At 49.7% G+C, this 27,954-nt stretch overlaps 1 protein-coding gene across 2 annotated transcripts in view; it reads left to right on the top strand.

Moving 5' to 3' along the window:
* FRMD4A (FERM domain containing 4A) overlaps positions 1-27,954 on the top strand; it is a 338,674-nt gene that overhangs the window by 261,716 nt on the left and 49,004 nt on the right. For both annotated transcript variants that reach the window (XM_065870946.1, XM_065870947.1), the window contains exons 12-13: positions 16,069-16,145; positions 21,232-21,370. In XM_065870946.1, coding sequence (XP_065727018.1) covers positions 16,069-16,145; positions 21,232-21,370 — 216 coding nt within the window. The remainder of the gene's footprint in view (positions 1-16,068; positions 16,146-21,231; positions 21,371-27,954) is intronic.

Here is a 27,954-nt window from a genome sequence, read left to right as displayed (position 1 = left end):
AAGGTGTTGAATGTGAAATCCTCTCCAATAAAACGGACCCTGTAGGAGAATTACCAACTGCCTATCGTAAGCCAAGGCCCTGCTTGAGGCCCTGCAGGTTTTAACAGTGAACAAAAGAGACGGGTCCCTGCCCTCAAAGACCTTAGAGTCTAGTGGGAAAGACGGTCAAACGATAGCATTAGGTAAATCTATAACGTAGAGTGTCAGAGTATTGAATTCTATGAAGATAACCAATCAGTAAGGAAGAAGGGAATGGTCAGGGGTGGTCTTGCCAAGGAGGTGACCCTAAGGGACTCTACTCCGAGTGTTGCATCCCTTGGGAAGCAGTTAGGGATTCTCGCAAGGAAGTGTATTGGGAAGTGGTCTGGAATTAACAGCAGTGAGCAAAGGGAAGGAGACAGGACCTGGCAGAGGGAGAAGCTGAGCTGTGATACAACCTTAGGGAAAGCTGTGAAGCTGTAACAATGGGCGGTCAATCATCAGACCCATCGCCTTAGCCCAGCGTCAACCAATTATTAGATACAGGTGAGCCACAGGCGTTGGGCTGTGACCTTGGGCAAGACGGCTCTCCACAGCTGAGGGCAATTCCCTGAGAGAGGATAAATCCTTCAGTTCTGAAGGAGAGGCTGGTCGATGCAGTAGCTTTTCCTACAGTGGCTCCCCCCAGTGTGGCCCTCGGACCAGCCGCCGCTACGTGGTCTGGGAGCACGTTAGATCTGCAAACTCCAGGTCCACACCTGAGACGTCCAGACTCAGAAATTCAGAGGCCGGGACTCGGCAGTGTGTGTTTTCACAAGCCCTTGAGGTGATTTGAAGACAGGCTACAGAGTTTGAGGATCACTGCTCAACACACAGGTAACGGGAACTTTCTTTGTGATCCTACTTTGTTGTTTTGTTAAGATAGTGTAGTCTGAGTTAAAATCAAATTCCTTCTTGTAACAGTTAAGCCTTTAAAAAAAGATGTTTTACAAGCCAGTGGCCTCCATATCCACTTAAAGGCCCAAAATAAATCTCAAAATCTCAACCAAGGAGGAATTTGAGGGCTATTCACTCACTCCCAGGGTGTTCAGAGTTGCGATGAACAACTTATTTAGCCTCTGTTTTTATGTCTGTGAAATGGAGACTCTAAAACTCGAGAAATGGTATAGTTACCTTCATCTTGAACATGTTTACATCTCAAAGAGTTGCCTGTTCCCCAAGATAAAAGCGCTGTTGCCCTTGACATGGCAAATATCGCTGCAGCCTCTTTTATGCTGAACACAAGAGGCAGGACCACCACAAAGAGCAAACAGCATCCCTTTGTTAAGAGGATTGATTTTTTTTTCCTTGGTCACTGGATCTGGGAACCCAGGGTCCCTTGGTTCCCACAGGTTCTTCTGGAGGCCGTTTCCAAGCCTGGTTCTGAGTAAGCCAGCCCTCCAAGGACACCAGCTTGTATCCTTGTTGAAACTGTCTCCGTAATACTTGTGCTGGTGTCAGACTGGCCCTTTTGAAAATGATGCCTGTGAGCAGAAAATAGAAGCATGTCTCCATCTAGGTGGATAATCCGTAGAAGCTATAACGTGAGAGTCATTTCTCTGGGGAGGTACGAGAGGAGAGAAATGCAATTCTCCCTTTAAGAGGCAGGTCCAGCTCTCTCCTGGGCTGACATGTTTGGAGGTAGCTCTTAGAGGGGGTACACTATACTCTGAAGAATTCACCCAAATGTTCTCTGCTTGCGAGGGTTAATCTCCAGACTGGCATCACCCTTTGGATGCTCTGTTCCTGCGCCCACCTCCTACTGTTATATCTGGTGGGAAGGTATCTGGCCTGGTGGTCAAGACCCCTCAGTTTTAGCTCCAGGTCTGCAAGCTGAGCCGCATCGCTGGGTCTGTTTCCTCATCAACACGGCAGTGATACAGGTGCTGGGGAATCTTGAGGTTGAGAGAAGCAGGAAAGGAGAAACAGGGGAGGGGAATGAAGCAAGGGGCAAGCTCATTGTAAAGCCAGAAGGGAGTCCTTCCTAAAAGGAAGAGTGAAAAGCAACACTTTCCCAGAAGAAAATGGTAGAGGGAGAAAATGCCAGTTTCTAAGTGGGTAAATCCCTGTCTGTCTTTGACTGTTGTTCGCGTTAGCCGAAGTGGCAGCTAGATCTGAGCAGACAACCAAAAATAGTTTCCAGGGGCTTCCGTGGTGGCGCAGTGGCTGAGAGTCCGCCTGCCGATGCAGGGGACACGGGTTCGTGCCCCGGTCTGGGAAGATCCCACAAGCCGCGGAGCGGCTGGGCCCGTGAGCCATGGCCACTGAGCCTGCGCGTCCGGAGCCTGTGCTCCGCAAGGGGAGAGGCCACAGCAGTGAGAAGCCTGCGTACCGCAAAAAAAAAAAACAAAAACAAAAACAGTTTCCAGCCCCGCCCCCCCAGCTGAGGCCTCTGTCCCTTGTGTGGGGTGTGAGGTGTCCCGGGGCTCATCCCCCGCCCGCAGCCGGGCCTCGTCCTCGTGTGGACAGCCCTAGGATGGCCATATGAACAGCCCCGTTGACTGGGGGGAGGGTAGGGGTCAAACTCAACAGTCTGTATTTATCACATGCAAATAAACACCCAGTCAGCCAGGCTAGCACCTGCCTCGAGACTGACGAGCTTCTAAATAACTCACAGAAACAGACTCCCGCTACTTGGGGCGCCCCATCGACCCTGGGTGCGATCTGAAGATTCAAATCAAAACCCAGCACTGTTGCTGGATCCCAGTCCTGAGTAGAGGCGCCTCCAGTATCCTCGCCCACTCCAGTGAGCCCTGGGCCAGTAGTAGCTTAAGCGTTGATGGGTTTTCTCTGGGTTAAAAACCAAAGACTTGGCCAGGTTAACGAGAACATCGACCACCTGGGACTCAAAAAGGCACATTTCTTGTATCTCCCACTGTTCTTTTAAAAGCGTTCTTCCCTAGATGGAAACGCAGACAGCCCATGACTTCTCTGATCACTCCCAGGTAATACGGAGTCACGCAGTCACTTGAAGCAGCAAAGTTAATTTTATTAAGAAATGAGTGTCCGGTCCTTGATAACAACCAAAATTCCAAACTTGGTCTAAAGGTAAATCCTGCCCCCTCTCCCAGCTGGACTTCCTCTCTCTCCCCGTCAGCTCCTCTGAGGGCAGTTAACAGCCCACTTCTCGTGGCTTAGATGTGAGCAGGAACCAGGGGCAGTCTTAGGTGGCCCTTAACTTCAGGAGACACCTGTCAAGCTCTCCAGGCGACCCTAGCGAACCTTTTCTCACTAGATTAGCAGAAGGCATCCTCCAAGTCCCCCCCTCTGGGTCAGGGAAGCTGACAGCACACCTCTCTCCCTCTCAAATTCTCCCTCAGTTTCCACCTTCCTAAACACTTCATACCCCAAGGGAGGGTGAGAGGTTTCAGAGTCACGTAAACAGTAATGCTTTTTAAATGTAAAAAAAAAAAAAAAAAGTCTAATTGTGAAAGTATGCATAACATAAAATTTACCACTGGAACCACTGGTAAGTGGTTAAATCTTAGGTACATTCCCACTGTTGTGCAACCCACCTCCAGAACGTTTTCTTTGTGCAAAACTGAAGCTGTCTCCGTGAAACAATGATTCCCCAGCCCTAGCGCCTGGCAACCAGCATTCTACTTCCCTCTCTATGGATTTGATTCCTCTAGGGATCTCATATAACTGGAATCATAGAATATATTTATTTTTGTGACCATAGGGTTTTAATATCCAAACCAGGACACTTTTGAGAATGGAAGAGAGCACTGGTAAATGATGATACCCCAGCGTCAGGCAAACCCGGGCTGCCCCAAGCAAACCAGGGCACATGGTGGCCTCTCGAACCAGGGTGGTGACCCGTGAAACGGGCTCTTGGCCCTTTTGTTTGTTTGGTTCTTGCCTGTCTTACTGGGTGGTCTGCTCACTACTCACTTCAATGAGATTGATCACCGTGAAGTCGCGGCCAGTACGTCACTATCATCTCCTGTGGCTCTGGCTCTGCAGTGGTGGCATCACCCACCGATGGCATAACTCCTGACCAACTGTACTGAGTTAAGAACTGGGCAGCCCCAGAGATCCCGGCACCCAGGACCTTCTGGCATTCGCAACAGGTGTTTCTGATGCTTCATGGGGATTTGAAAGATTCCTCGCCAATCCTGAGAACCTTCCTGGAAAGCGTACACTGGCACTGAGGGTGGTCCGTGGGCGGACCCAGAGCAGACCCAGCCTCCTTGTGATGGGTGCCCCTGTTCTGGCCTTTTACTAGGAGGTCAAAGAGCCAGGGGAGCTCCAGATGCCCATCTCTCCAGGCCTCCCGGACCGTAAACCAGCCCCCAGCCCTGCCTGTAACAAGGGTCAGGAACCACAGCTGAGTGAATGGCCCATGCACGGGCGTGCACACGTAGATACCTTTACTGATACATATTGAGCTGATGCTTGGAGCTGTGAGGGTTGAAAAACCATCTGAAACCCGGTACCTGGCCAGGTTGCTCACATGGCGGTGGTGGAAAACACCCCCCGAGAGGTGCCTCGGCCATGACAGCCCAAAGCGGTCAGTTGGCTCCAACAGAGCCCACCCCAGGGGACCCGAGAGGAGAGGTTTATAGGAGGACCATGTGACCAGGGGCAGTGGGGGGCTGCTTATGGAGAAGGGGCAGCCCTGGGATTAGGGGGCTTTAGCCTGGACTGCTGGCTCCTTTTAAGTAATTAGTTTTACTGCGTTTTAACCAAAGAGCATCTTCTGATTTATGGTTAACGCAGAGTAGGGTATTTACCAGTCAAAACAGTGGAAAGGCCTCAGGGGAGCTCTTGACTACTCCCCATTTCTCCCCAAGCCCCACGCACCTACTTTCCTCTCTGGTCTTGCCTATTCCAGACATTTCATATAAATGGAATCATAGAATTTGTGGCCTTTTGTGCTCGGCTTCTTCGATTTAGAATAATGTATTCAAGGCTCATCCATGTTGTGGCATGAATCAGAACTTCGTTCCTCTTTAAGGCTAAATAAGATTCCATCATTCCCTGGTAACTTCAGCGTTTTCTGCACTAACATAGCAAACACACATGCACACATACACACACAAATGGTGCCTTGGGTTTTTGCACTTCTTGTGTTCCCTCACATGAGTGTACGGCTTTGCCCCAGTTTCCTTCTGGTATCCACTCAGCTGTCACATCGGTGAAGGCTCCCCGACCGCTTGATAAACAGTGACAGCCCCTGTCCTAGCCTCCCCAGCACCTGCTACCCTCTGACTTCCTCACTGTCCAGTTCTCTTATTTGCCTCCCTGTCCCCTCCCAAAAATGTGCAGAGGCTTCTGTTTCTTCTCTAGCGCACGCCTGCTGGCAGTGCAGTGCCTGACCCGTGGTGGATGATAAATACTGGTTAAATGAGCGAAAGCAGCAGAGCAGAGTATCTACTCGCTTGTTGGAAGCTCCCACTAATTTTGAGGTCATCTCCACGTATATGTGTGTAGTGGCCTCAGAGATGGGATAGTGTAGCTCCCATAAGGAAGGTTGGAGAAAGCTCCACGTTAAAGGCCAGACGTCTGTAAAGAAAGAGAGGGAAGAGGGGGGCATGAGAGCTTCTTACAGCTTAGATTTGTTGATTGGGGGGAAAAAAAGCATAAAATTTCCCTACCAATCCATCTAGACTGTCTCTTGATTTTATTTTTTGTCTCTTGGAGCGGAAGTACCCAAATTGCTACTAGTAACTATATGTGGAAAATGAATTGCGGGAGGCCACAGACCATTGCACTATTCTAGTTCATCTGGACGCCTTTTCTTACTTAGAAGCAGGAAATGTTAGGCTGAGAAACCCTGCTTGTTGCATCCAGTAACCTTTGCTTTGTCTCAGGGAATCTCGGCTTGTTTCTGCTGAGCCATACGATACTGACGGAGCTCTGTGAGATTTTTTTTTTTTTTTTTTTAATGAGCATGATTCAGAGGGGAAACCCGGGCTGAACTGATCTTCCCGAAGTGTGAACCTATTTAATACTAAACCCTAGCACAGCCAGAACGGTGTCAAGCTCTCACTCCCAGCGCCTGCAGGTAGGGCTGGGGGACTCTACCAGGAGGGTCCTGCTCCCATCATGCCTGTCAAAGAGCCCTAAGCCAGTCGAGGCAGTTTCTCAGCAGAATGGCATGCAGAGTCCCTCCAGGTCTGTACTAGGATTCCAGCTCGAGCCCCTGAGCTCCTGGAGGCCGTAACTTCCCCCATTCACTTTGGAGGAGAGTTGAATTCAGACAGAACTACCAGAAGAAGGAAGGGCTGTGGTTCCTGGCTTGCAGCTCTTGGGCTGGCCCTCACTGCCACTTCCCTGTTGCCATATCCTGTGCCGTTTAGAAAGGTATTAACAAGATGTGCAGGTTCAAGGGCTGGAGGTTCCTCATGGCACGGAAGTTACCTGAATTTTGAGCACCTAGGGGTTCAAATACCATCTCCCACCATTTATCATCTGTGTGACTTGGAGAAAGTAACTTAACCTCTCTGAACTTTGGTTTCCATAATACCTACCTCAAAGAGCTTTTTATTCTTTCACTTATTCACTCAACAATTACTGAATGTCTAATATGCCCCAGGCATTGTGCTAGGTGCCAGGAAAATACCCTCAACAAGCCTAGAGTCAGGTAGGAAAGATAACTGAGTAAAAAAGACGTTTGTGACACAGGATGCGAATTGCTTGGCAGAGGGTAGTACATGAATCTCTGGGAGAACTAGCCCAGGTTAGGGCTGTTAAGTCAGAGGGGTGGGGGATGGGGACAGCAGTCATGAAAAGATAGTGGTTTAGGGCAGGCTGCTGAGAAGTATCCATTTCCTCCCCTGCCCCCACCCCTTCTCCCCCAAATTCACACTTCCCCACATTGACCTGCCCACTTCAGGATTCCTCTAGGAATATGGAACAAGGGCAGAGCTTGAAATAGGAGCAGTCCTCCTGGGAAGACAGAAATTCTAGAATTTCTGTCCTTATCTCTAAGAAAACATCCCCTCATGTTTCTTCTTTCTGGGAAGGCTAAATTGTGGAGCAGATACAGAACTGCTTAGTAAGAGGAACCCGAGAGAGAGAGATGACCAGAGTCAACCAGGGTGCCAGCTGCAGAGATGGCGGCTTAACACCGGCCTCCCTGCCCCTGCTGGCTGCGGCCACCATCACAGAGCAGCCGGCTAGAGCGCACGTGGTCTCAGCAGCAGTGTGGCTCGCAAAGCAAGCCTCCCAGCCCTGGCCCCGTGCCTCTCCGTCCTCCACAGCCCCGAGACACTTTCCAACCAGGAGAGCCTGGAGTTCACACCTGCTGTCTCTGCAGCAGTGGTCTGCCCCTCTCCTGGTACCCACAGCAACCAGGATCTGCAAGGCCTTCCCCTCCCCGGGAGGATGAGCCAACGCTTGAAGCACTGGGTAGTTTAAAGTGCACACAAGCTGCTCTTAAATAATTATTCCCATAGAGCCCTTGCTAGTTGACTAATTTTTTTTTTAACTTTTGTTTCCCAGATAACACAGTGTAACAGAGTATCGTCATTTCTTTTTTTTTTTTAAGCTTGATTAAGCAGGGGTTTAGTTATGATCGTTTACCTTATTTATGTAGAGCTCATTGCCAACCCATTCTTCCTCATTCTACCCCATCTCTCACGGATTCAGCCAGCCCCCATCAGAGTCTCACTGTGATGCGGCACCTCTGGGCAGGGCCACCGGGTGTAAGACAACTGATAACTGCCAACTCCTCTCCCCTCCCCCCAAAAATCTAGAAAAATACAGGTTTCCCCAAAGTCTGTCCTCCAAAGTAGTCAAAACAAAAACCCTTAGAGCGATCCAAGAAGAGATCTTTGCCATTGCAAGTGGAATGGCCCATTGTAATTCCCCACCCGAGATGGACCAACTGCTTCTCAGACTAATCCCCTCTCTGAAGCATCCCATTCACTGAAGTCTTCACAGGTGTGATTAGCCTTGAAGTTTTTTTTTTTAAAGGGGAGGCTGGAGCCCAGAGAAGTGAAGCCACACCAAACTGGGCCACCATGCTCATTGCTAGAAAAACGAAAGCTGAACTCAGGTAACGTGAATCCCTGGCCAGCTTCTCCCTTTGGATACTAACCCGCGTCCATCCCCCAGAGGCACACGGAGGAGGGAAGAAATTCCATCAGGAGGCCAAGGATAAGAAAGGAAAAGCACTTTCAGCTTCTCTTGAAAGATTTTACATTTGCCAAAGCTTTATGGTCAGGTCCTTCCCCAAGAAAAGCCAAAATACACACAAGAAAATGATAGAGAGAGCTACCCCCCTAGGGAGAAAATTAAAAGGAAATTGCGTCCACTGGGGACAAATAAAATGGCCTGTTTTCTTCGTAGGCCTGTTAAATATCTGTGGATCTTCTTTCCCTCTTTCTTCCCCTAGTAACGACTCTGAAGTCAAAGGAAGCTAAAAGGTTTTTGATGGGTTAAAAAGAGGCCATCCATTAAAGGGTCAAGGCCCAGCGCTCTGGGCATCTGTCACGGAGTTAACCAATCAATCGAGAGCTCCTGTGGTCTGACACTGAGGGGTAGGCAGCCGGCCGGAAGAACATCTTGATTCCATTAGGTCTGGCTGTGCAGAAAAATTAGCTATTGTTTTCTTTGCTGGGTTATGTGGCCCTCTTGGAAGAAAATGGAAGCCAGGGAGCCCTCCTTCAATGCAGGTCCTGAGGACAGTGTTAGGATCACTTTGTGAGCTAATAATCTTTGGACATAGATTGCCTGTCTTGGAGGCTCTGATTTGGATCCCAGTCTGGCCCATTCAGTGTACTGCTGAGCTGTATCATAGGAGAGTACTTTCCTCTCAGGGTGAATGTCGCGAGATTAAAAGTCATAGCAGGGAAAATTCCCTGGTGGTCCAGTGGTTAGGGCTCCGTGCTTCCACCGCAGGGGGCACCGGTTTGATCCGTTGTCAGGGTACTAAGTTCCCACAAGGTGAGTGGCCAAAAGACGTCATAGCAGGAAAGTGGTCCAAACTGACTCTGGTCAAAGTTGTGGTGGACCCAGGAATTGACCGGATAAGGATTGGAAGCAAAGAATCCGAAGAGAATACGTCAAACACCAACTGCAGTGGATGAAGGAGAAGCTGGGTTAGGCTTACACTTGCATCGTGAAAAATCCAAGGAACAAAAACCATTTTTTAAAATGCCCGTGGCACCATATTAGCCATCTTTAAAAAAAAAAAAAAAAAAAAATGCACAAACCTGTACTTCGGGCTACGTGTTCAAAGTAATCAGAACTCTTTTTTACGTGTAGAGTAGCGTGTGAATGATGGCTGCTATTTGAGTGCTAACTACATACTGGGCTCCACTTGAAGCACTTCGTATGTATGAGTTCATCAATACAGCAGCCCTATGAAAGTAAAACTGGTGTTGTTTGGAGTTGTAGTGCAAAGACGAGAAAAGAAAGACACAGAAATTTCATTGCCAAGGATACACAGCCGGTAAGTGGTAGACAGTGTGACTTGGAAAACCATGCTTTTAGTCAGGAGAACAGTCTGCTTCTTTATCTGCGGGTTCCACATCTGTGGAGTCAACCAACTGCAAATCGAAGATATTCAGAAATAATTTTTAAATTCCAGAAAGTTCCAAAAAGCAAAACTTGAATTCGCTGTGTGCCAGCAACTATTTACATAGCATTTACATTGCATTTGGTGTTGTAAGTAACCTAGGGATGATTTAAAGCGTACGGGAGGATGCGTGTGGGGTATATGCAAACACCACTCCATTTTATATAAGGGACTTGCGCATCCTCAGATTTCAGTATTCGAGGAAGGTCCTGGAACCAAGGTCCTGAGGGTGCCGAGGGACAACGGTATTCTGTACTGTCTCCCATAAGTAGGAAATGTTTAACACAAGCTACTTTATTTTTAAATTCCAAAGAGTAGCAGGGTGGCATTCCAGGGATTTACAAGGCTGACCTTTAACCCATGTTCAGGATGCCGGAATGCCCACACACATGCCCCTCCTTTTGCGGAAAAGGAAGCCAAGATAAAGAGCGACTTACAAAGTCAGGACTATCACCGAGGCCTCCTGATTTCCAAGTCAGAGTTCTCATCCCTAAAAACGATGAACCGAAACCCAGGAGACTCTCAGCGATGGTCATGAATGTTGATTCTGAAACAGAAGCACGAGACCTATCTCCATAAGCTGGTGGGGTGCCTCCCTAGAGTTTTAAAAGCCTGATACAGAAACCAGAGATGGTTTTAAACTCCATCATGAAGTTAGTTCCTATATCATGGATACAGTCTGCTTTGTGTATGTCGCATCCTCCCAACTAGGTTGTAGGCGCCTTACACGTATAAACATATGTGAGGCGTCATGCCCTTCCTCTGTCCTGTTAGCATAGGTTTATGCAAAGTAGACGTCACAACTTGAATATTTGGAAGAGGAATGGGGATTGGTTGTTACCTAAACCCCCAGGGCCTCGCTTCTCTCTCTTTTGAGCATAAGGTAAAATGTATTGAATATCCAGGCAACCGATATAAAAACCTCTGACATATGCTGTTAACCCACTAAAAACAGCGCTGCTTCTGTTGTTCCCTAGAACTAGTTCTTGCGTGACAGTAAAGCCTCATCAGGGGACACCTGATAAAGTTCTCTGAACGTGCAGGCTTGGGGTTTCTGCGTTGTGCTCCCATGTTAATTCAAGTCCATCCTTTTGGGGTTGAGGGATTCCTTTTGTCCTGTATCCCTCACGATGTGTGGCGGCTCATTTTTATTCGCCGAATTGCATGAATACACCTGGAGATGAGTGAGTGACAGCCCTACTTCTAGAGGGTGAACAGAGCAGAAATGAAATCAGGAAGTGGGGTTTTTTAGTTGGTGTGTTTCATCCCGAGTTCAGAGGTTATTCCTGGCTGTGAGTCTGATTCTTCTTACGAGAGAACTCCTTGCTGGTGTTTGGAAGGCAGACAGCCAAGAGCCTTTGGAGAAGTGATCACTTAAACATCGGCTCGAAACAACTCTGTTCTTGTTCATCGTCGGGTCCTCCTGGTGTGTTAGAAAGAGCCCAGGACAGAAGTCCCAAGAGTGGGCCCGGTATCAGTCACTTATTTAACCTCTGCCCCCCACCCCGGGCTTGCTTTATCTGTGGGAGGTGGGGACTGGCCAGATGGCCGCCGGGATTCAGTATAATGGTCCCTCTGGAAGCAGCAGGAAGTTACTCAGAGAGGGGTCATTAAGAGGCTTGGTGACTCAGCCTCAGAGACAGGAGGAAGACGAGGCTCCCCCAAGTCCTGGTCAAGAATGAGAGCCACTAGAGCGGGCTTCCTCTCAAGCCTTTATTTCTGCCTCGCTCCGAGAGCTCACCCATCACCCCACGTGCTGCGCTAGCGCCCAGTAAACACTGGCTGTGGAGGAAGTGTCAGGGATCCAAGGCCCCTCTGCCTGTCCCCGCTGTGCCCTCACCCGCTCAGAAAGAACAGGACATGAGTCCTCCTTGGCCCTGACCTTCAGCGTACACAGGATGTGGGAATCTGGCAGACCAGCTAATAGGATCCAGTAACCTGGCCCTGCTCGTTAAGTATTTTTAGTGCGTCCTGCTGCACTCAGGACTCAAAGGCTCTATTTATTAGCCACTCTTGTCTGCTTTCCATGGATAAACGTCTCCCATCTCGTCTTTTATACGTTATGACATTGGGGCCCGGAAAGGGGAAGTGGAGGGCCTGTGATCGCTTGGGAATCACACATCTGGGTCAGAAGCCACGAATCCACATCCAGGACCAGCCATGGTCCCAACCATGGCGACAGGCGTGCTCTCGAAACTGCTTCTGGATGGTTTCTCTCTGTTTCTGTTTTCCAGGCAAGGCCAAGTTATTAAGGCTGTTCTTAATCATGATTCTTGTTGTTTGTCAGTCCCTGATGGAAAGCTACGGGTACTGAGGCATCTCTGTATGGAAAACTAGAAGAACCCAGGTCTCTAAGACAAGAAAGGAGTGATATGTATTATCGTTTACAACCTGTAAAGGAAATAAAATCCAGTGTGTAGGACAGAAGAGATGTGGCTTTGTACATCCTACCTAGAGTCACATTGCTGCTTGTTTGTAAAAACCATTCCACTCATAAAGTTAACCATCCTTTAGTGAGTAAGAGCTGTTCCCACTAACTGAGGGACCTATGGGGAAAGGAGCATAGTTAGAGGTTAGAGTAATGGGCCAGGTGCCCTTGATTTCTCTTTCTGGTTCCTTCACTGACTTGCTGTGTGGCCTTAGGCATTTTCCTCTAATTTCTCTGGGCCTCGTTTTCCCCAAGAAGAAAATTTCCCACTTGGTCTTCTTGTGGGGGGATACTAAAAGATCAAAGAAGAGACATCTTTTTTTTTATTTTATTTTTTTTTGCGGCACGCGGGCCTCTCACTGCTGTGACCTCTCCCGTTGCGGAGCACAGGCTCCAGATGCGCAGGCTCAGAGGCCATGGCTCACGGGCCCAGCCGCTCCGCGGCATGTGGGATCTTCCCGGACTGGGGCACGAACCCGTGTCCCCTGCATCGGCAGGCAGACTCTCAACCACCGCGCCACCAGGGAAGCCCAAGACATCTGCTTTTTAAAGATGCCCAGATGAAGTGCATGAGAAAGGCCTTTTTCGTAGGTATTAATAAGCCCTTTGATTACTGCTAGACCGTGTGTTTGAGCTTTTAGGTACCTCCTTGGGCAGAATTGGCCATAGAAATTAGGCAAAATCCTAAGGGCTCTAGCCCAGTTGTAACCATCATTGTGTGTCCGGTGAGTCTTTATGGGGTGTCTTTAGCTGGTGGCCGGGTTATGGTGGCTGTACTGAGCCCGGGAGGCTCCCCTGAAGTGACACAGACGATCAGGGGCCGTCCCCAAAGCAGCACATCGGAGCCCAGTGTACCCTGTTCATAAAGGGAGGCCCGGTCAGGCGTCTGCTCTATATCTGCTTGTCAGCGTCAGAGGGGAGGGTTTGGTAGGTAGGGTCCCCGTGCCCACCATCAGCCCAGCTTGATGCATGGGGGCGTCCAGCTGGCTTCATCCCCCTGTTCCCCAGCACCTCCTGTCTCCCCTAAGTGGGGGGCAAAGGACAAGGCCATTGTTCCCTCATGAGCACCTCCTTTTGGGTTCCTGGGACCTTCCTGTCCTGGAAAACTGCCTTCCTTCCCTCCCTCCCTTCCCAATATTTCATTTGAAAAAAAAAAAAGATCCCTGCCTAGAGCAAACATGAGGCGAAGCCACTGCTCTACCCCCTGCTGGAAATGTCTACAGACGGTACATCCTCCTGGGGAGATGTCAGGAGCCGGGCCGTCAGGGTTCAGTGCCGAAAGCAGGGATCTGGGCAGTGGCAGCAGGTAGAAGGGCCACAGCAGAGCCCACATGGTTTTGTTTTGGTCCTCGGCAGACATGAGGCTCTCCACACCAGCAGCATGGGGGAGCGTTTCCGGGGAAGGCCCGGCGTGTATTCTGTTTTGCAAAAAGTCGGGGAGGGAGGAGTTGCCAGGGAACCAACCCCTGAGTGTTGGGCTTTGGGGTTTTTCACCAGGTGGTGGGGGGGGTGGGCTTCCGACCCAAAGCCCAAGAGAGGTGCTCACAAGCACACCCACAAAGAGAAAGCTTGTGGAGGTCTGCCCATCAGATGTACCTCCCCCAAGTGCTGCCCAGCCCAGGACAGTGCCCATGGCATTAGCACCGGTCAGGACCAGTGACATAATCTGCAGGCCTGGGACAGAATGAAAATGCAGGGCCCGTTGATCAGTCTTATTGAGAATTTCAAGATGGAGACAGCAGAACGTTAAAACCGAGCACGGGCCCCTCAGGTCACACACCTGTGAAGCGGGTCCTGGCCAGGGCTCTGCCTTACCTGGGCAGGTGGGCGCGGCACAGGGGCTGCGGGTCTGGCTCAGGGACGAGCCATCTACCACTCACCCCTCTCTTCAGAGGAAAGGGGGTGTGGGGGTCAGGGCACTAAATCTGTACACTTCCTTGAAGATTTCCAGGATGCAGATCATCAACCTTTATTGTCTTAAACCCTGACAACAGGGCTTGAGTTTAAAAAACAAAAAAAAAACTTAAGAATTATTTCAGTGGTTCTGGAGTTGATCTTTATTCGCCAGGATTTGGGAGAGGTAAGAACAACTAGGAATTGTACTGAGATCTGAGTTCATTGAGCATTTACTTTGTACCGGTACCATGCCCAGGATCTGTTGCCTCTACCTTAGAGGAGCGTTATTGCCATTTTATGGACGGGAAAACTGAGGCTAAAGGAAATGCAGTCACTTGCCCAAGGTCACACAGTTTGAATATAGGGGAGTCAGGATTCAAACGGATGCAGAGTCCAGAGCATGTGTCTGGCCACGTTGTTCTGTGTACTACTTCCAGGTTATAAGTTAAGGAGCTGTGAGTCCCCGTGCTTTTGTGTCTGTAGCTAAGTTCAGGTGAACCATCTGTATATATCTAACAATGGGGGGTCAGAGAGGAAATTTTCACATTTCACTGAGGGATTTAGCAGAGCAGAGCATCAGATAAGGGCATAAGACTCAGACCTGGGACTCAAGTAACCGACTACACAGGTGGCATTTCATCTATGATCTGACACAAGACTGTCTGAGCTCATGTAGGACTTGCTTTCCTTGGAACTGACCTGAAAGGAGAAAAAAGTACAGTTTTCCTTGGACTTCAGATCAAAATGTACTCTGAGCTGGGAACAAAAGAGGTAGCTCTGGAATCAGAAAAAAACCATGTCCTCCTCCCTATTAGTCAGACAAAATAATTGTAAAATTCTGCAGAGCAGGTTGTGAGAAGCACGCAGCCATTCTAGAAACAGTTTTTATTCCAGCCCAGTTTGACAAAGAGGTGAAGTCCTCTGGCCAAGCCCCGAGGAGCCGTGTCCTGGGTAGAGCAGGGCCGGGTGGATGGGACACAGAAATTGTCATCTTGAAGGAGAAAATGTGAGCAGATCAGAGAGCGTCAGGGGCCCCAGTTGAGGGGATGCTGGGTCTAGGATGAGACCCTAAAAAGCATTTGCCTTAACTGAGTGGGTGGAGAAAGGGGGGATCAGGGGAGGAATCAGCCTCTCCCAGGATGAAACTCTGACCCTTCTTTGGGCTCAATAAACTCAAATTCTCAGTCTATAGAAGGGGCTACAGTATGCATCAAATATAAATATGAATGTTACGGGCATAACTTGAACCTCTCTTGACATTTCTCAGAGAGTTTAAGTAACTTCCTTTTTCATCCAATGAAAGGACCCCCTTCCAGAGTAATGCTGCAGCCTTGATTACTCCCAAACCTCTTAGTTAACAGGCTCCCTCGTCCCAAGAGGAATGTCCACCAGGGCCAGAGGGGCCCATCAGGCAGTGCCAGGAACTCTGTTTAGCTCCCACTGTTCAGAACTGCCTTCATTTCACTCTCTGCCTCCCTGAGCGCAGCGAGCTCCTGGCTGCAGCACGCGTCCTGCCGGCCACAGGACTCCTGGCATTCTTTGTGCTGCAGAAAGAAGCCGGGCTTGACGGGCTCACATTGTTATCTTGAGTTGCCTGCCCCCAAATAGAGTGCTAGCCGCACCCCCCCCTTCTCGGGGAAGCTTCCCCAGCCGCCCCAGATCACCAGGGCGAGTTGGGCTCTTACACATTCATGGGCAGGAAGTAGAGTCCCGAGGGGAGGCTGGGAATGTGACTGCCTTCCCAGTTCGGCACTGGAGGCAGGAAGCTCGGTTCAGCACCGCAGGCAGATGGCTACTGCTCCCTCCCTGCGTCAGCCCGCCCTCCTCTCCCCCCCACCTCCCCCTCTCCTTGGAGGGAAAAGTCTGCAGAGCTGGGAACTGTCTTGGAGAATTCAACAAAGGCCAAGCAGAGCCGGGGAACCACTTGAAAAGAACTTGTTTTGTTCCCGTTGAGAAGCCTGCAGGAAGATCCACAGCCACATTGCTGGGGTTTTGAACTGAAGAGCAGCGTGTGTGTGCGTGTGCGTGTGCGTGTGCGTGTGCGTGTGCGTGTCAAGCAAGAGGCACGGGAGGTGCAGACAACCTTACTGTTTGAGCTTTGATAAGGAAACTGCGAGCCGTAAGCGCAGCCACAGAGGGAGGACGACAGCCGTGACCCGCCCACTCCTGGACTTCAACTGCATTGTTTTCTGTCCAGATATTCCAGTGGAGGCAGTTGGAAAACCTGTATTTCAGAGAGAAGAAGTTTTCTGTGGAAGTTCATGACCCACGCAGGTAAGCTCGACAAGTCTTTTCTTCTGGGGGCTTGTGGCCTCGCCGGCATATTACTTATATTACTATTTCTGTGCTGTCAATTTGCGGGGGGGGAAGAGGGTGGTTGATCGGGAGAATAGAGTTCAAGTAAGACAGTAGAGCTTTGTTCTATGTGTTGGGAAATACAGTGGGTTTGTGTGTGTGTGTGTGCGCGTGCGTGTGTGTGAAATAAACAGTTCCACGGTCATCTCATCTGGCTACACGTATTACTTGCTCGGACGTGTGGAATTGTCTTTCCGAGCCAGGGCATTTTAGGAAAGATTTGTAGCACTTCAGAACAATCACCAAATTAAAGTGAGCAGTGGTCTGAGTCCTTCTAGAAAGTTTTTGCCAGAGAAGAGCCTGAGGGATGGCTTGTCAGAGCTTCTGAGAACGTTTCAGGTTGAAGAGTGAGCACAGAAGGAACCTACAGCTGAAAGAGTTGTGCTAAGTTGTTTCATTCCGTGAGCTGTAATGTTAGGGTGTTCGCCGTGGTGGGTGGATGTGAAAGAAATACAAGTCTTTTTCTCTCCACCTCACATTGTGTCCCAGGGAGCGCTCATGTCAAAGTCAATGCTCTCCAAGTCCAATGCCAAACAATAGGGTCCCATTTTGGAATGCAGCAAGCCCTGCATGGAAGGTTCTCGGGGCAGCATGTACCGTGGCTTTTCCTCCCTTTGTCTGCTAGTCCTAGAGTTACAGGCAGCCCAGAAGCGGCAGCAAAATTCCCGAAAAACAGACCTAATGCTCAAGAATACATCGCTTTCAATAGGTCCAAAAGCAGACTTAGAACAAGAAGGTAGCCCTGGGAAGACAGTGAAAAGATCAGGCCCTGTGGAGGAGTAGATGTAGATGTTAGGTGCTGTCCATACCCCAGCCCTGGTTCGGGAAAGAGGGGTTGTTGGCATCAGTTCCTCACACACATGGCTTCTGGGCGCTCAAACAAGCTGAGGTGCCTCCCAGAAAGCTCTCAGCATGAGAATAAGATTTTGCCCCATCAGAGGGTGAGGCTTGTGGGGTGATGTCCGTTCCTGCGGTCAGTGATAACCCAGGAGGACTGCTGTGCCGCTTGCCTGGCCACGTAATCTGCTTGAAACAGAACTCCCGTGTAGGGTGAGAACTCCCCCCGACACCCCATGGTTACCGTGCAACAGGCAGGCGGAGAACGTCTTAGAGATTCGTGTCTCGTTGTCAGGTGATGATAGAGAGCGTTGGCAGTATAACAGCCTGTGCAGCGTTTTTCAGGGTCCTGTCATGAAGGCGCTCAGGATCCAGAGACCCTGTCTCTGCAGAGCAGGAGTGCATTGATTCAGGCCAGGCAGGGGGGCAAGAGATGCTGAAAGTAATGTCCCAGAATGAATGTTGCCACAATGGGTCAGATGCAGAAAGCGGATGATTGACAAAATAAAGACTGGAGATTGGATGGTCTAAGAGGCTGAGCGTAGGACTAGAGACAGACTCTCCGGGCCTGTGCTCTGTTGGGAATTCTGCTAATGCAGAGGTACCTTGGACGCATCCTTGAGTGAGTGGGCGGCGTGTGTGTGTGTGTGTGTGTGTGTGTGTGTGTGTGTGTGTATGTGTGTGTGTACGTACTCGTCGTGTTCTCTCTGTCTGGGTCTATTGTCCTATTCGTGATGTAATTCTAAATTCCCTTCCCTTTCCCAAGACCCAGGGATATTGGAAAGAGTCCAGACCTCATGTTACTATCCTGTAGGCTTTTAGCCTATTAAATGAAAGTGATCAATCTCACGTTTGTTGAGTAGCTCCTGTGTCCAGGCACAGTTACGTGTCCTGGGCTATAGAAGGAAGCCCTGAAAGAACTTCTAGCATAGTTGGAGAGGCAGAAGAAGGAACTTGACGTTTATTAAGTGTTTACTCTGCACGGTCACTGTTCTAAACACTTGGACAGTTATCTCATTGGGTCCTCGCTATAACCCCAGAAAATAGGTACTAGTATTCCTGTTCTACTTGGGAGACAGGCACAGAAGAAGCAGAGTAACCGGCTCCAGGTTACAAAAAGCTAGTTAAGGGGTAAAGACAGGATATGAACCCAGGGAGTCTGGCTCCAAAGCGTATGTGACTTACCGCCATGCTATACACAGACAGCGGGTACCAAGTACCAGATGGCACAGCCTATAAGTGCTGGTCTGGGGAGGCTTCTTGAGAAGGAGAAATCTTAGCTAAGGATGTAAAGCTCAAGGTGGGCCCTCAGGGGGATAAAGATGTCGGGCAGGTGGGCCTAAGAGAGAACTGCAGGCGCCAGAGGCAGTCTGAGCACACAACATGAGCACGTCCCCTCGGAAAGCAGTCCTCTGTCAGCCTAGAGACACGCAGGGAGAGGAGAGGGGAGACGAGGAGAGGCCAGAGACGCGGCTTCCTTGATGGCAGCGGTGGAGACCCAGGTTGACAATGCCTTTAAAGGCACCTTTTCCAAATGCTCAACAGGGCAGGCAAAGGGGATAGTTCCAGGTTAGCTACTTAGTTTAGTGGCCAAGCCAAAGCTCCAAGCCCGTGTCTCCTGGGGGGTTGGAGCCCCGCCTGGCGCTGCAGTAAGCACTCCTCTACGGCCTCCTGGCCCTGCTCCAGTTAAACATGTCGTCCTGCTGCTGTTGCCCTGTTTATTTGAACACAGAAGAGTCATCTAATCAACTGTACTGTGTTGGGATGGTTCAGGGGTCTTCCCCTCCCCCAAACCAGGAAGGAAGCCAGGGGCAAAGTTATAGGATGGCAAGTGTGGTGCAGAGTCGTGTCCTGAAGATGGGCGTCCTGGGACACTGCGAGGACAGGGCATGGCTCGGCTGTCCCAGAAGATGCTTCCAGATTTGCTCTCCTGGACCGGTGTTCTCATCGATACCCAGCGTTGTTTCTGCGGTTCTCTGGGCTTGGCAAAGCAGAAGGAGTCGGTGGGGTGGGAAGAACCTGAAGCAAACAGTGTAGAGAAGAGAGAAAATCATTATCGGGCCAGAGAAACACTCTGAGAGCATCTGATTTAGGTGCTCCTGGGAACAGACCAGCCAGCCTCTTCCCTCCCCGCCCCCGCCTTACCTGAAAAATACACCTAGCCTGGCACTGCTCTCACTACCGCCCCTGAAATACATTTCAAGTTACTTTTCCTCTCCAATTCACCTTTTCTGGGAGAAAAAAAAAAAAAAAAATGAATTTACTCCCAGGATCAGCCATTGCCACGGAAGCCAGAGTGAGTATTCAGAGCAGTTTCTTTTTACGCGTGCAGAGACCATGGGGGTTTCCTCCTTACTCTCTTGCTGGCTCCTTTTCCATTAGTTTCAGTTGTGTGTTCCTTTGTGAGCTGGCATTTGCTCTTAACTTTAGTTATAACCAAAGGGAAGAATAACACTCTGCTTGGAACCAGTAGTATTAACTGACCGCCAGATTCGAATTCCTCCTTAAAAGTGGGTCTGGAGAACACCTACTGTTAAATCTGGAGCCCCCGGGGGAAGGTGATAGGAGCAGCTTCTAATCTCCTTCAAGGGAAAACTTGCCATGAAAATAATATGATTATTCACAAGTCCTGACTACCCCGAGTTTCACCCAAATGAGATAGCTCAATCTTGAACACACATTGTCCTTCTGATGTGCACATAAGATACCCCCAACCTCACCCCACTGTCCCATCACCTTGCCCTACACACGCACACGCACGCACACGCATGTATGGAAACACATTCTCAGATTTCACTTGCAAAATCATGTACCCGTCCTATAAAGTATACTTCACTGAGAACGTAATCATATAACTCTTTTTCCCCTTTATTCCATTAATGTGATGAATTATGTTGGGACCATTCTTTCCCACCTTCGGTTTAAAGTCTGACTGCCTCTCTGCTCTGTGCACATACGTCCTCCACATCTCCTACAGACGTGTATGTGGACATGGGTAGTGGGTCGGCATTGGCCGGGCTCATTTCTTTCTGCCTTTCCTCTCCCCGGCTCATTTCTTTCTGCCTTTCCTCTCCTGATTCTTTATACCCTACCTGCCCTCTGAATATATTTGAAATTGATAACCAACTTGCGAGGAAGATTGCGTGCGAGTAATGTAAGCAGTTCTGATTGCCTTAGATGCTGTGGCAATTAGAAGAGAATTTACTCTTCCTTCACCGTAGGCAGCTTTGCCTGGTTAATAAAGGACATTGTCAAAGGCTCTTCCTGTCTCTGAAGTTTGCCTTGGCCCAGTGCCAGGAGCTGAAGATTAGAAAAGACCATCCCGTGACCTAGAATGACCTGTCTTATTCCAGACAAGGCAGAGGCTTGGCCAAATTCTGAACCCTAAGGAGCCAGTAAATTAAAAGATTAGCATGATTCATGGTAGCCAAGATATGGAAACAACCTAAGTGTCCACTGATGGATGAACAGATAAAGAAATCGTGGTGTATATTCACAGCGGAATATCATTCAACCTTGAAAAAGAAAACATCCCGCCATTTACAACAGCGTGGATGGACCTGGAGGGTATTAGGAAGTGAAATAAAGCAGACACAGAAAGACAAGAACTGCATGATCTTTTGGTGGAATCTAAAAGAGTCACAGAGGCAGAGAGTAGAACCGTCGTTCCCAGGGACGCAGAAGTAGGGGAAATGGAGAGAGATGCTGGTCGAAGGGTGTACAAAGTGGTAGTTATATAGGATGAATAAGCCTAGAGATGTAATGTACAGCCTGGTGACCGTAGTGAATAACACTGTATTATATACTGGAAATTGGCTACGAGTGGATTTCAGGTGCTTGCATCACACACGCGCGCGCGCACACACGATGGTACCTATGTGAGGAGAGGAAATGTTCTTTAGTTTGACTGCAGTGATCGCTTCACTGTGTATATGTATCAGTACATCAGACCATCACGTTCTGTACCTTAGAATCAACGTTTATTTAGAGAATAAAATGAAAAGATGGCCTTCGCCAGCCAGTTTCGTGCGTGCGTGCACACATGCTCACCTGTCACCTTTATGCCGGAGCTTTTAGGACCCAGTGGGTTCTCGGTAAAAGCTGTTGGCTGAGGATCACAGGCCCTCGTTGTAAACGTGTTTGACCCTTCTGATTCTTGCTCTCCCAGGGCTTCAGTGACAAGGAGGACGTTTGGACACAGCGGCATCGCAGTGCACACGTGGTACGCGTGTCCGGCACTGATCAAGTCCATCTGGGCTATGGCCATTAGCCAACACCAGTTCTATCTGGACAGAAAGCAGAGTAAGGTAAGTCCCTTTCCTGGGACTGGGAGGGCCTATGATAAGACCAGACCCTTCACTGAGCTGTGAGCAGACGAGGGCCCTTGTCTGGATTTCGTAGCTGGGGGATTAGGAGTTGGATGGCTGGGGCGGCTCTGCATCTCTTGCTCTGAGATGTGCACAGGTGAGACTGGCCTTTTAGGACTATAGGAGGCAGCTCCTGAGATCAGCTCTTGAAGAGAACAACGTGTCCTCGGTGACTTGGTCAACCATGGTCAGAGCCACTCAGAACATTTGCTGCAGCCAAGTAGGGCCCCTCTTGAGGAATTCCCCCGTGCTTTTGAACCTCAGGAATCTCTCCTGGAAGTTAGCAGTCCTTTTGGGTGTGTAAACGGTGGCATATTGGGATTTTTGGGGGGGTTTTTGGTTTTTTTGGTCTGTTTTTTTTTGCGGTACGCGTGCCTCTCACTGCTGTGGCCTCTCCCGTTGCGGAGCACAGGCTCCGGACGCGCAGGCTCAGCGGCCATGGCTCACGGGCCCAGCCGCCCCGCAGCATGTGGGATCCTCCCGGACCGGGGCACGAACCCGTGTCCCCTGCGTCGGCAGGCGGACTCTCAACCACTGCGCCACCAGGGAAACCCTGTTTTCCTTTTGAGGAAAAAAAAAAAGGAACCACTCGCAACTAATAGACACCACCTAACTGTTGAGGATAATTGCTGTGAAAACCCTCCAGGCTTTTCCAACTGCCAACTCCACTTCTTAAAATTGCAAAACCGGAAACATTATAATAAAAAAAAAGCAACAAGTCTGTTTCCCTAAGGTAGACCTGGCGCCTCAGACCATAGTAAACAGTTATCCTCCAAGGGAGGTTTGACCCAGCCCCGGTTCAGACACACACGTGGGGCGTGGCCGTGGTGGGGAGAATGACGTCTCCTTGGTTCGCACACAGCTCATATCAACCCTCTGCCCCCTCTTCCTCCAGCCTTGTCTGCCGTGCTTCCCCTGCCTTCCCCACACAAGCCACTCCCATTCATTACCCCTCAGGTGAAGAGCCATATCAAGATGGGCTCTGCATCTTTCTCAGGGTCCTGCTGGCTTGGGACAGGTGGGGAGTGGAATACAGAACTTCAGAGGGAGATCGACCTTGGCCCCTGGTCTAGTCAGTACCACCACCTGTGGGAGGTTTTATCCCATCCCGTGCGTCCTAGAGAGAGGAGGAAGTGGCAGGACCCTGGGCTTACTGGGCCCAAGACTTATTGGATTGGTGCCCTTTTGGATCCTTATGGCTTCCTGCTTTGCCTTATATTCCTTCTGAGTGGAGTTGCTCCTTCCCTGGCTTGGGGGGAGGATTGGAAAGAGAGAGTTGGGGTTGAGCGGGAGGTAAGAGAAAGATAGTAAGAAAATAGGACAGGAAGCAAACAATCCCTCAAGTCATGGTTCAGTTTCAATCACAGCCTTTCCCGTGTAGGAGTCACGTTCTCCTTTGTAACACATTTTCTCTTCTCCTAAGTCTTCTTCCTCCCCCCTGTTTGGTCATTTTCGGGGGGTGGATGGGCACAGGGTGGAATATTTTTGTTGCCAGGAATAATGAGAGTATTCCGCATCACTCCTGGTGATGGTGGGCATTGGCACAGGAACCTGAGGCCCGATTCGATCCAGAGAAACGAGGCCAGAACCTTCTGACTCATGCTTTAGATTGAGACAGTGGGTGGGTGTCAGTGTTTTGCCCTCCAGTGGCAGGAGTTGGAGGTCAAAACCTGAGACCATTGATCCCATCCTGCGTATTGTTTGGCAGTGCGTGACGAGGGGTAGAGGGTTTGGCAACCCACCTGAACCCCACTGCCAATTCCTCTTGCGGGCAGACCCTACACACACTGATTTTGAATGGGGAAGAGAAACAGCCTATCTCAGCCTAAGGGTGTTATATTAGCTGTTAGAACTCTTCCTCCCTCTGCTGGCTTTTCACATTAGAGGATCTATGGGGTAAGGCAGGAGGCCCATCCTTAGGGCTCCGCAACCCTGTTCCCAAAGATGGTCTTCCTGTGCAGCTGGAGAAGCCTTATTCAGCAGGCTTACAGATCAACCCATTGATGTAACAAGGAAACCTCAAAAAGTGACTCTCATAGATCACTTATTAACAAGAAGTCTCTCTCAAGAGACCAGACCAACTGCTCACAGCAATAGGGAGCTTTCAGCTCAGCCACCCCTGGGGGACTGAAGGACATGCACCTACCCCCAGGAGCAGGAGAATTTGCCCCAGATAAGCTCTGGATACTCACAGTGCCCGGAGCCCATGTATTTTTCTTTTTTTTTTTTTTTTTAAAGAAGATGTTGGGGGTAAGAGTTTAGTAATTTATTTTTATTTATTTTTGCTGTGTTGGGTCTTCGTTTCTGTGCGAGGGCTTTCTCTAGTTGTGGCAAGCAGGAGCCATTCTTCATCGTGGTGCGCGGGCCTCTGACTATCGTGGGCTCTCTTGTTGCGGAGCACAGGCTCCGGACGCACAGGCTCAGTAGTTGGGGCTCACGTGCCTAGTTGCTCCGCGGCATGTGGGATCCTCCCAGACCGGGGCTCGAACCCATGTCCCCTGCATTAGCAGGCAGATTCCCAACCACTGCGCCATCAGGGAAGCCCGCCCATGTATTTCTTATTGGAATCAGTTGCTCAGCCTGCAGTGACTGGTGAGGAACGGGTTCCCCCATGGGGAGGTCCAAGGACTCTGCCTTCCCGTTTTATGTCCCCGGGCAAGTCTTTCCTCGCTCCTGCTTGCTTTCCACAGTTAGAGCACAGCAAAGGAAACTCTTGACCAGAATCACTGATCAGTCCAGTGACAGTGTTGGTGAAGTTGCTTTAGGAGATGTGTGCTATCTCTCACTATTATCATTACTAACACAACATACCGTTTCCTGGCCGACACCTGTGTGTAAAGTTTAAATTCTCTAAAAGTTCCCCCCCCCGATTAAATCGGAGATGATAAAATTCACCTTAGGAATTGTGTCACAACACCTTTCATTTCTGGAATGTTCTTCAGACAACAGTGATGTGACCCATCTCCAGTGGGCAGGATGGTTCAGGGTGAGTGATGGCTGGCAGGCCTGGAATGGAGTGTTTCCAAATATTTCTGAACAGCCCGTGTTGGCTGGCATACTGGCCATTGCTTCACACTCTACTGTATCAGGCCGTGCCAACCATTCCTTTCTCTGAAGTGCTTCAGCGAAGCCCAGGCCTCCCGAGGGGTGCTCATGAACCCCAGAAACAAGTGCAATCTAGTGCTTGGAGCCAGTGGGGGTGGGTAGCTGAGAAGCCTAGTGCTCTTGCCCTGGCGCTTGGTCATTTTCTTCTTTCAGGGTCCTAGTGTAAATCACTTAGAAAATCTCTCTCTCTGTCTCTCTCTGTCTCTCTGTCTCTCTGTCTCTCTCTCTCTCTGTCTCTCTGTCTCTCTGTCTCTCTCTCTCTCGCACACACACACACACACGCCTGCCCACCCACCCTCCATCACCAGAGACAGAGCGGAAAGAGGCGATATTGGTCCCTTTCTGGCAGCTCATTCAGAATGAGAGGCTGTGCTGGCATCAGTCAGATTTGGTAGATTATATCCGCTGACCCCAAAGATCAGAAATATTGTCAGCTAGATCCTGCCAACGTATGTACCCCAGAGCCAAGGAATATCTTGCAGAGTTCAGAGGAAGATACTTGAGAGCTTAAATTGAGTCACTGTTCCTCTGTATTCAGATTGAGAACTTGAGTTGGCCCCCAGTCCAAACATCTTTCCTTCTTCTTAATCTTTTTTTTTTTTTTCTGATCCAGTTTGCTATTCTTCATTCCATCTAGATCAAAAGCCAAGGGAAAGCATGTCAGGGCCAATTAAACCTTGCTTACAGAATACCCATAATAATACTTAGTACAGCAAGACCCTCAGAGCAAAACATCCAAAACTTCGGAGGCTCTTCTGCTCGGGCACAAAGACTTGACTTTATAGGGAGAGAATCTCGCCATCAATTCATCTCTGTGTTCTCTCCCCACCTGGTCTGTTCAGTCACTGTGATATTTCCATTCTAGAGAGAAGCCAGTAATTTCCTAAAACTTCTAAGAATCTAGTCTCCCTTGGGAAGTGTGTCTGTTGTCCTTTTTCTGTATTTTGTTTCCTGCCTCTGAGATTGGTGTGGTGGGGCTGGAGGTGGGGTGGGGACAGGTCTTCCTTGAGATTAATGAGATCCCCCCAAATCTCCAGTTGAGTCATTCATTGAACCTCACCTAGGAAATTCCTGCCAGGCCCTGATTTATATCCTATTCCTATTCCAGTGTCACTGGCCTTGATGTCTAGCATCTGATTTCGTCCTGATATCACACCTCTGTGGTGTGGGTTTTAACAGCTCCATTTTACAAACAGGGATCTCAGTATCAGAGAGGTTGAAAATCAAGGTCAAACTGTGATTCACTGGGAAGCGCCAAGATTTCAGTCCAGGTCTTTCTGATTTCAGAGCCCAGGTCCTTCACCAGGCTGAAATGGTCTGTGTCTTCATGAGTTATTCTTGCAGAACTGCAAGCGTGGGCTTCTCTTGGTAAAGGCTGGGCCTTGGTAGAAGAACAGTGTTGAAAGAGAAGAAGTGATGGGTTGTGCTTTGCTCAGAGGATAAAACTCAGCCAGGTGGATGCAACTGATACACTGTGTCGGAATGAAGCAGAGATGCGCCTGCCTTCTGCTACAAGCCAGAAAACCCTGTGAGGCGCTGGCAGCTGGGATTGTGTTATGAGCAAGGAAGCCCTCACCCAAGGAAGGCAGCCTAGTTCTGAATGCAGGGACAAAAGTTGAGGTCAGAGAGGAGACATCAGTCAAGGAAGGACCAGTGAGATAGAAGAGGGTGAGGACGAAAATGGGTCAGACCCGGTGAACAAAACAAGCAGAAAGTCTCAGCATTTCCTCTGCCCCTCAGACTCTCATCTCATTCACGTGAGGAAAGTACTTGGCGGTCAGAAGTCATGGTCTTTCACCAATTCTGGCATCAACACGGAGGCCAGAGGAAGGGCAAGGCCTCCGGGTTCAGACAGACCCTGCTGGACCGCTGTGGGCACCTGGGCTCAGGATGTGAATAAGAGGGAGCCGGGCACTGGTCTGCCCATCCTCCGTGGCTTCTCCTGTGTGGCGGACAGACCTAGTCTCACACCAGTGAACACGCATCAAAACCTCAGTTGGGACCCTCCGCTGGCTCCATGCGTGCACCCCTGCCTAATCACCAGTGGCCACAGAAAGATCAGCACATGGGGCTTCCCTGGTGGCGCAGTGGTTGAGAGTCCGCCTGCCGATGCAGGGGACACGGGTTCGTGCCCGTGTCCGGGAGGGTCCCACATACCGTGGAGCGGCTGGGCACGTGAGCCATGGCCACTGAGCCTGCACGTCCAGAGCCTGTGCTCCGCAACGGAGAGGCCACAACAGTGAGAGGCCCGTGTACCGCAAAAAAAACAAAAAAAATCACCACATGTACAGGTTCTACTAGGATTTATAGTTGTTTTCCAAAAGTCCGCAGTGCAGCGAAAGCCACTTCCTGAAGCATTGTCACAGATTGATTTCTTGAAAAAGGAAAAAAAAAAAAAAAGTCCAACACATGCGTGGCACACACAAACCCACCTCTACCTCCCAAGGTGGGAACTAGAGCAGAAAGCTTCACTGCAAACAGTTGATTTTAGGAACGTAATCATGAATGCAGAGTCCTTTTCTAATTTCTCTAACTTGCTGTTACTGTCGACAAAGTGGGCCAGTTAATTTGTAGCATAAATGGAGTGGACTTTTAACCGTAATCTGAAGACTTCGGCTCCTATGTTTAGGTACCAAAATAGAAGCAAAGCACTGTGTCAGGGCCCCCTTGGGGGGAACCGAGCATCCAGATGAGCATTTGTTGCAGAAGCCCTTACACACCACGCTTGCAGGCTGACAGTGTGGTCACTTCCCAACCCTCTAAGTTTTCATGGCTCCATGGCTAATAATTTATGAGTTTAAACCACCTTAGAAGTTACTGGAACTTCATAAATTTGCTTCAGACATCCTTTAAATCATTCACAAAGCTGAAAATTATTTTTTTCCTCCTTCTTTTAAGCACAAAATCACAGTAGCAAGTAAAATTGCTACTGTTCACTGAGAGCTATGTAGGAGGCAGTGGGGAGGGGAGGAGAGGGGAGGGGAGGGAACTGGGGGTGGAGGGATGCCTTCACTTTGCCTTACTTCTTTTGACCCTAACAAAACCTTGAGCGGTAGGTGGTGCTTTCCCTGTGTTACGCTTGCGATTGATGAGGCTTCGCGAGGTTAAGTCCTTCCCCAAATCAGGACTCCACCGAGGCCTAGCTGACTCCGAAGTCCACACTTGTAAGCCCTGTACATACAGCCTGTGGGATAACAGGCTTCGAAAATTCCTCGCCGTGTCACCTCTGGAGCTTTATATGCTCCCACCGGGGAAGGGGAAGCTTCAGGGGATGAGCGATGGGCCCTGGGGACACAGACAGAAAAATGTGTCAGTTCGCAGGCCTGTGAGGCCGTTTGCTAGATCTCGGAAAGACAGGCGGGCGAGCGAGCGAGCGAGCGATCGCTCTCCGGAGGGGAGCGTGTCCTGGCTGGGAGGGG

This window comes from Phocoena phocoena, chromosome 2 (genome assembly GCF_963924675.1).
Source record: "Phocoena phocoena chromosome 2, mPhoPho1.1, whole genome shotgun sequence".
In the NCBI taxonomy this organism is placed as follows: Eukaryota; Metazoa; Chordata; class Mammalia; order Artiodactyla; family Phocoenidae; genus Phocoena; species Phocoena phocoena.
This window is presented reverse-complemented; position numbering and strand designations above follow the sequence as displayed.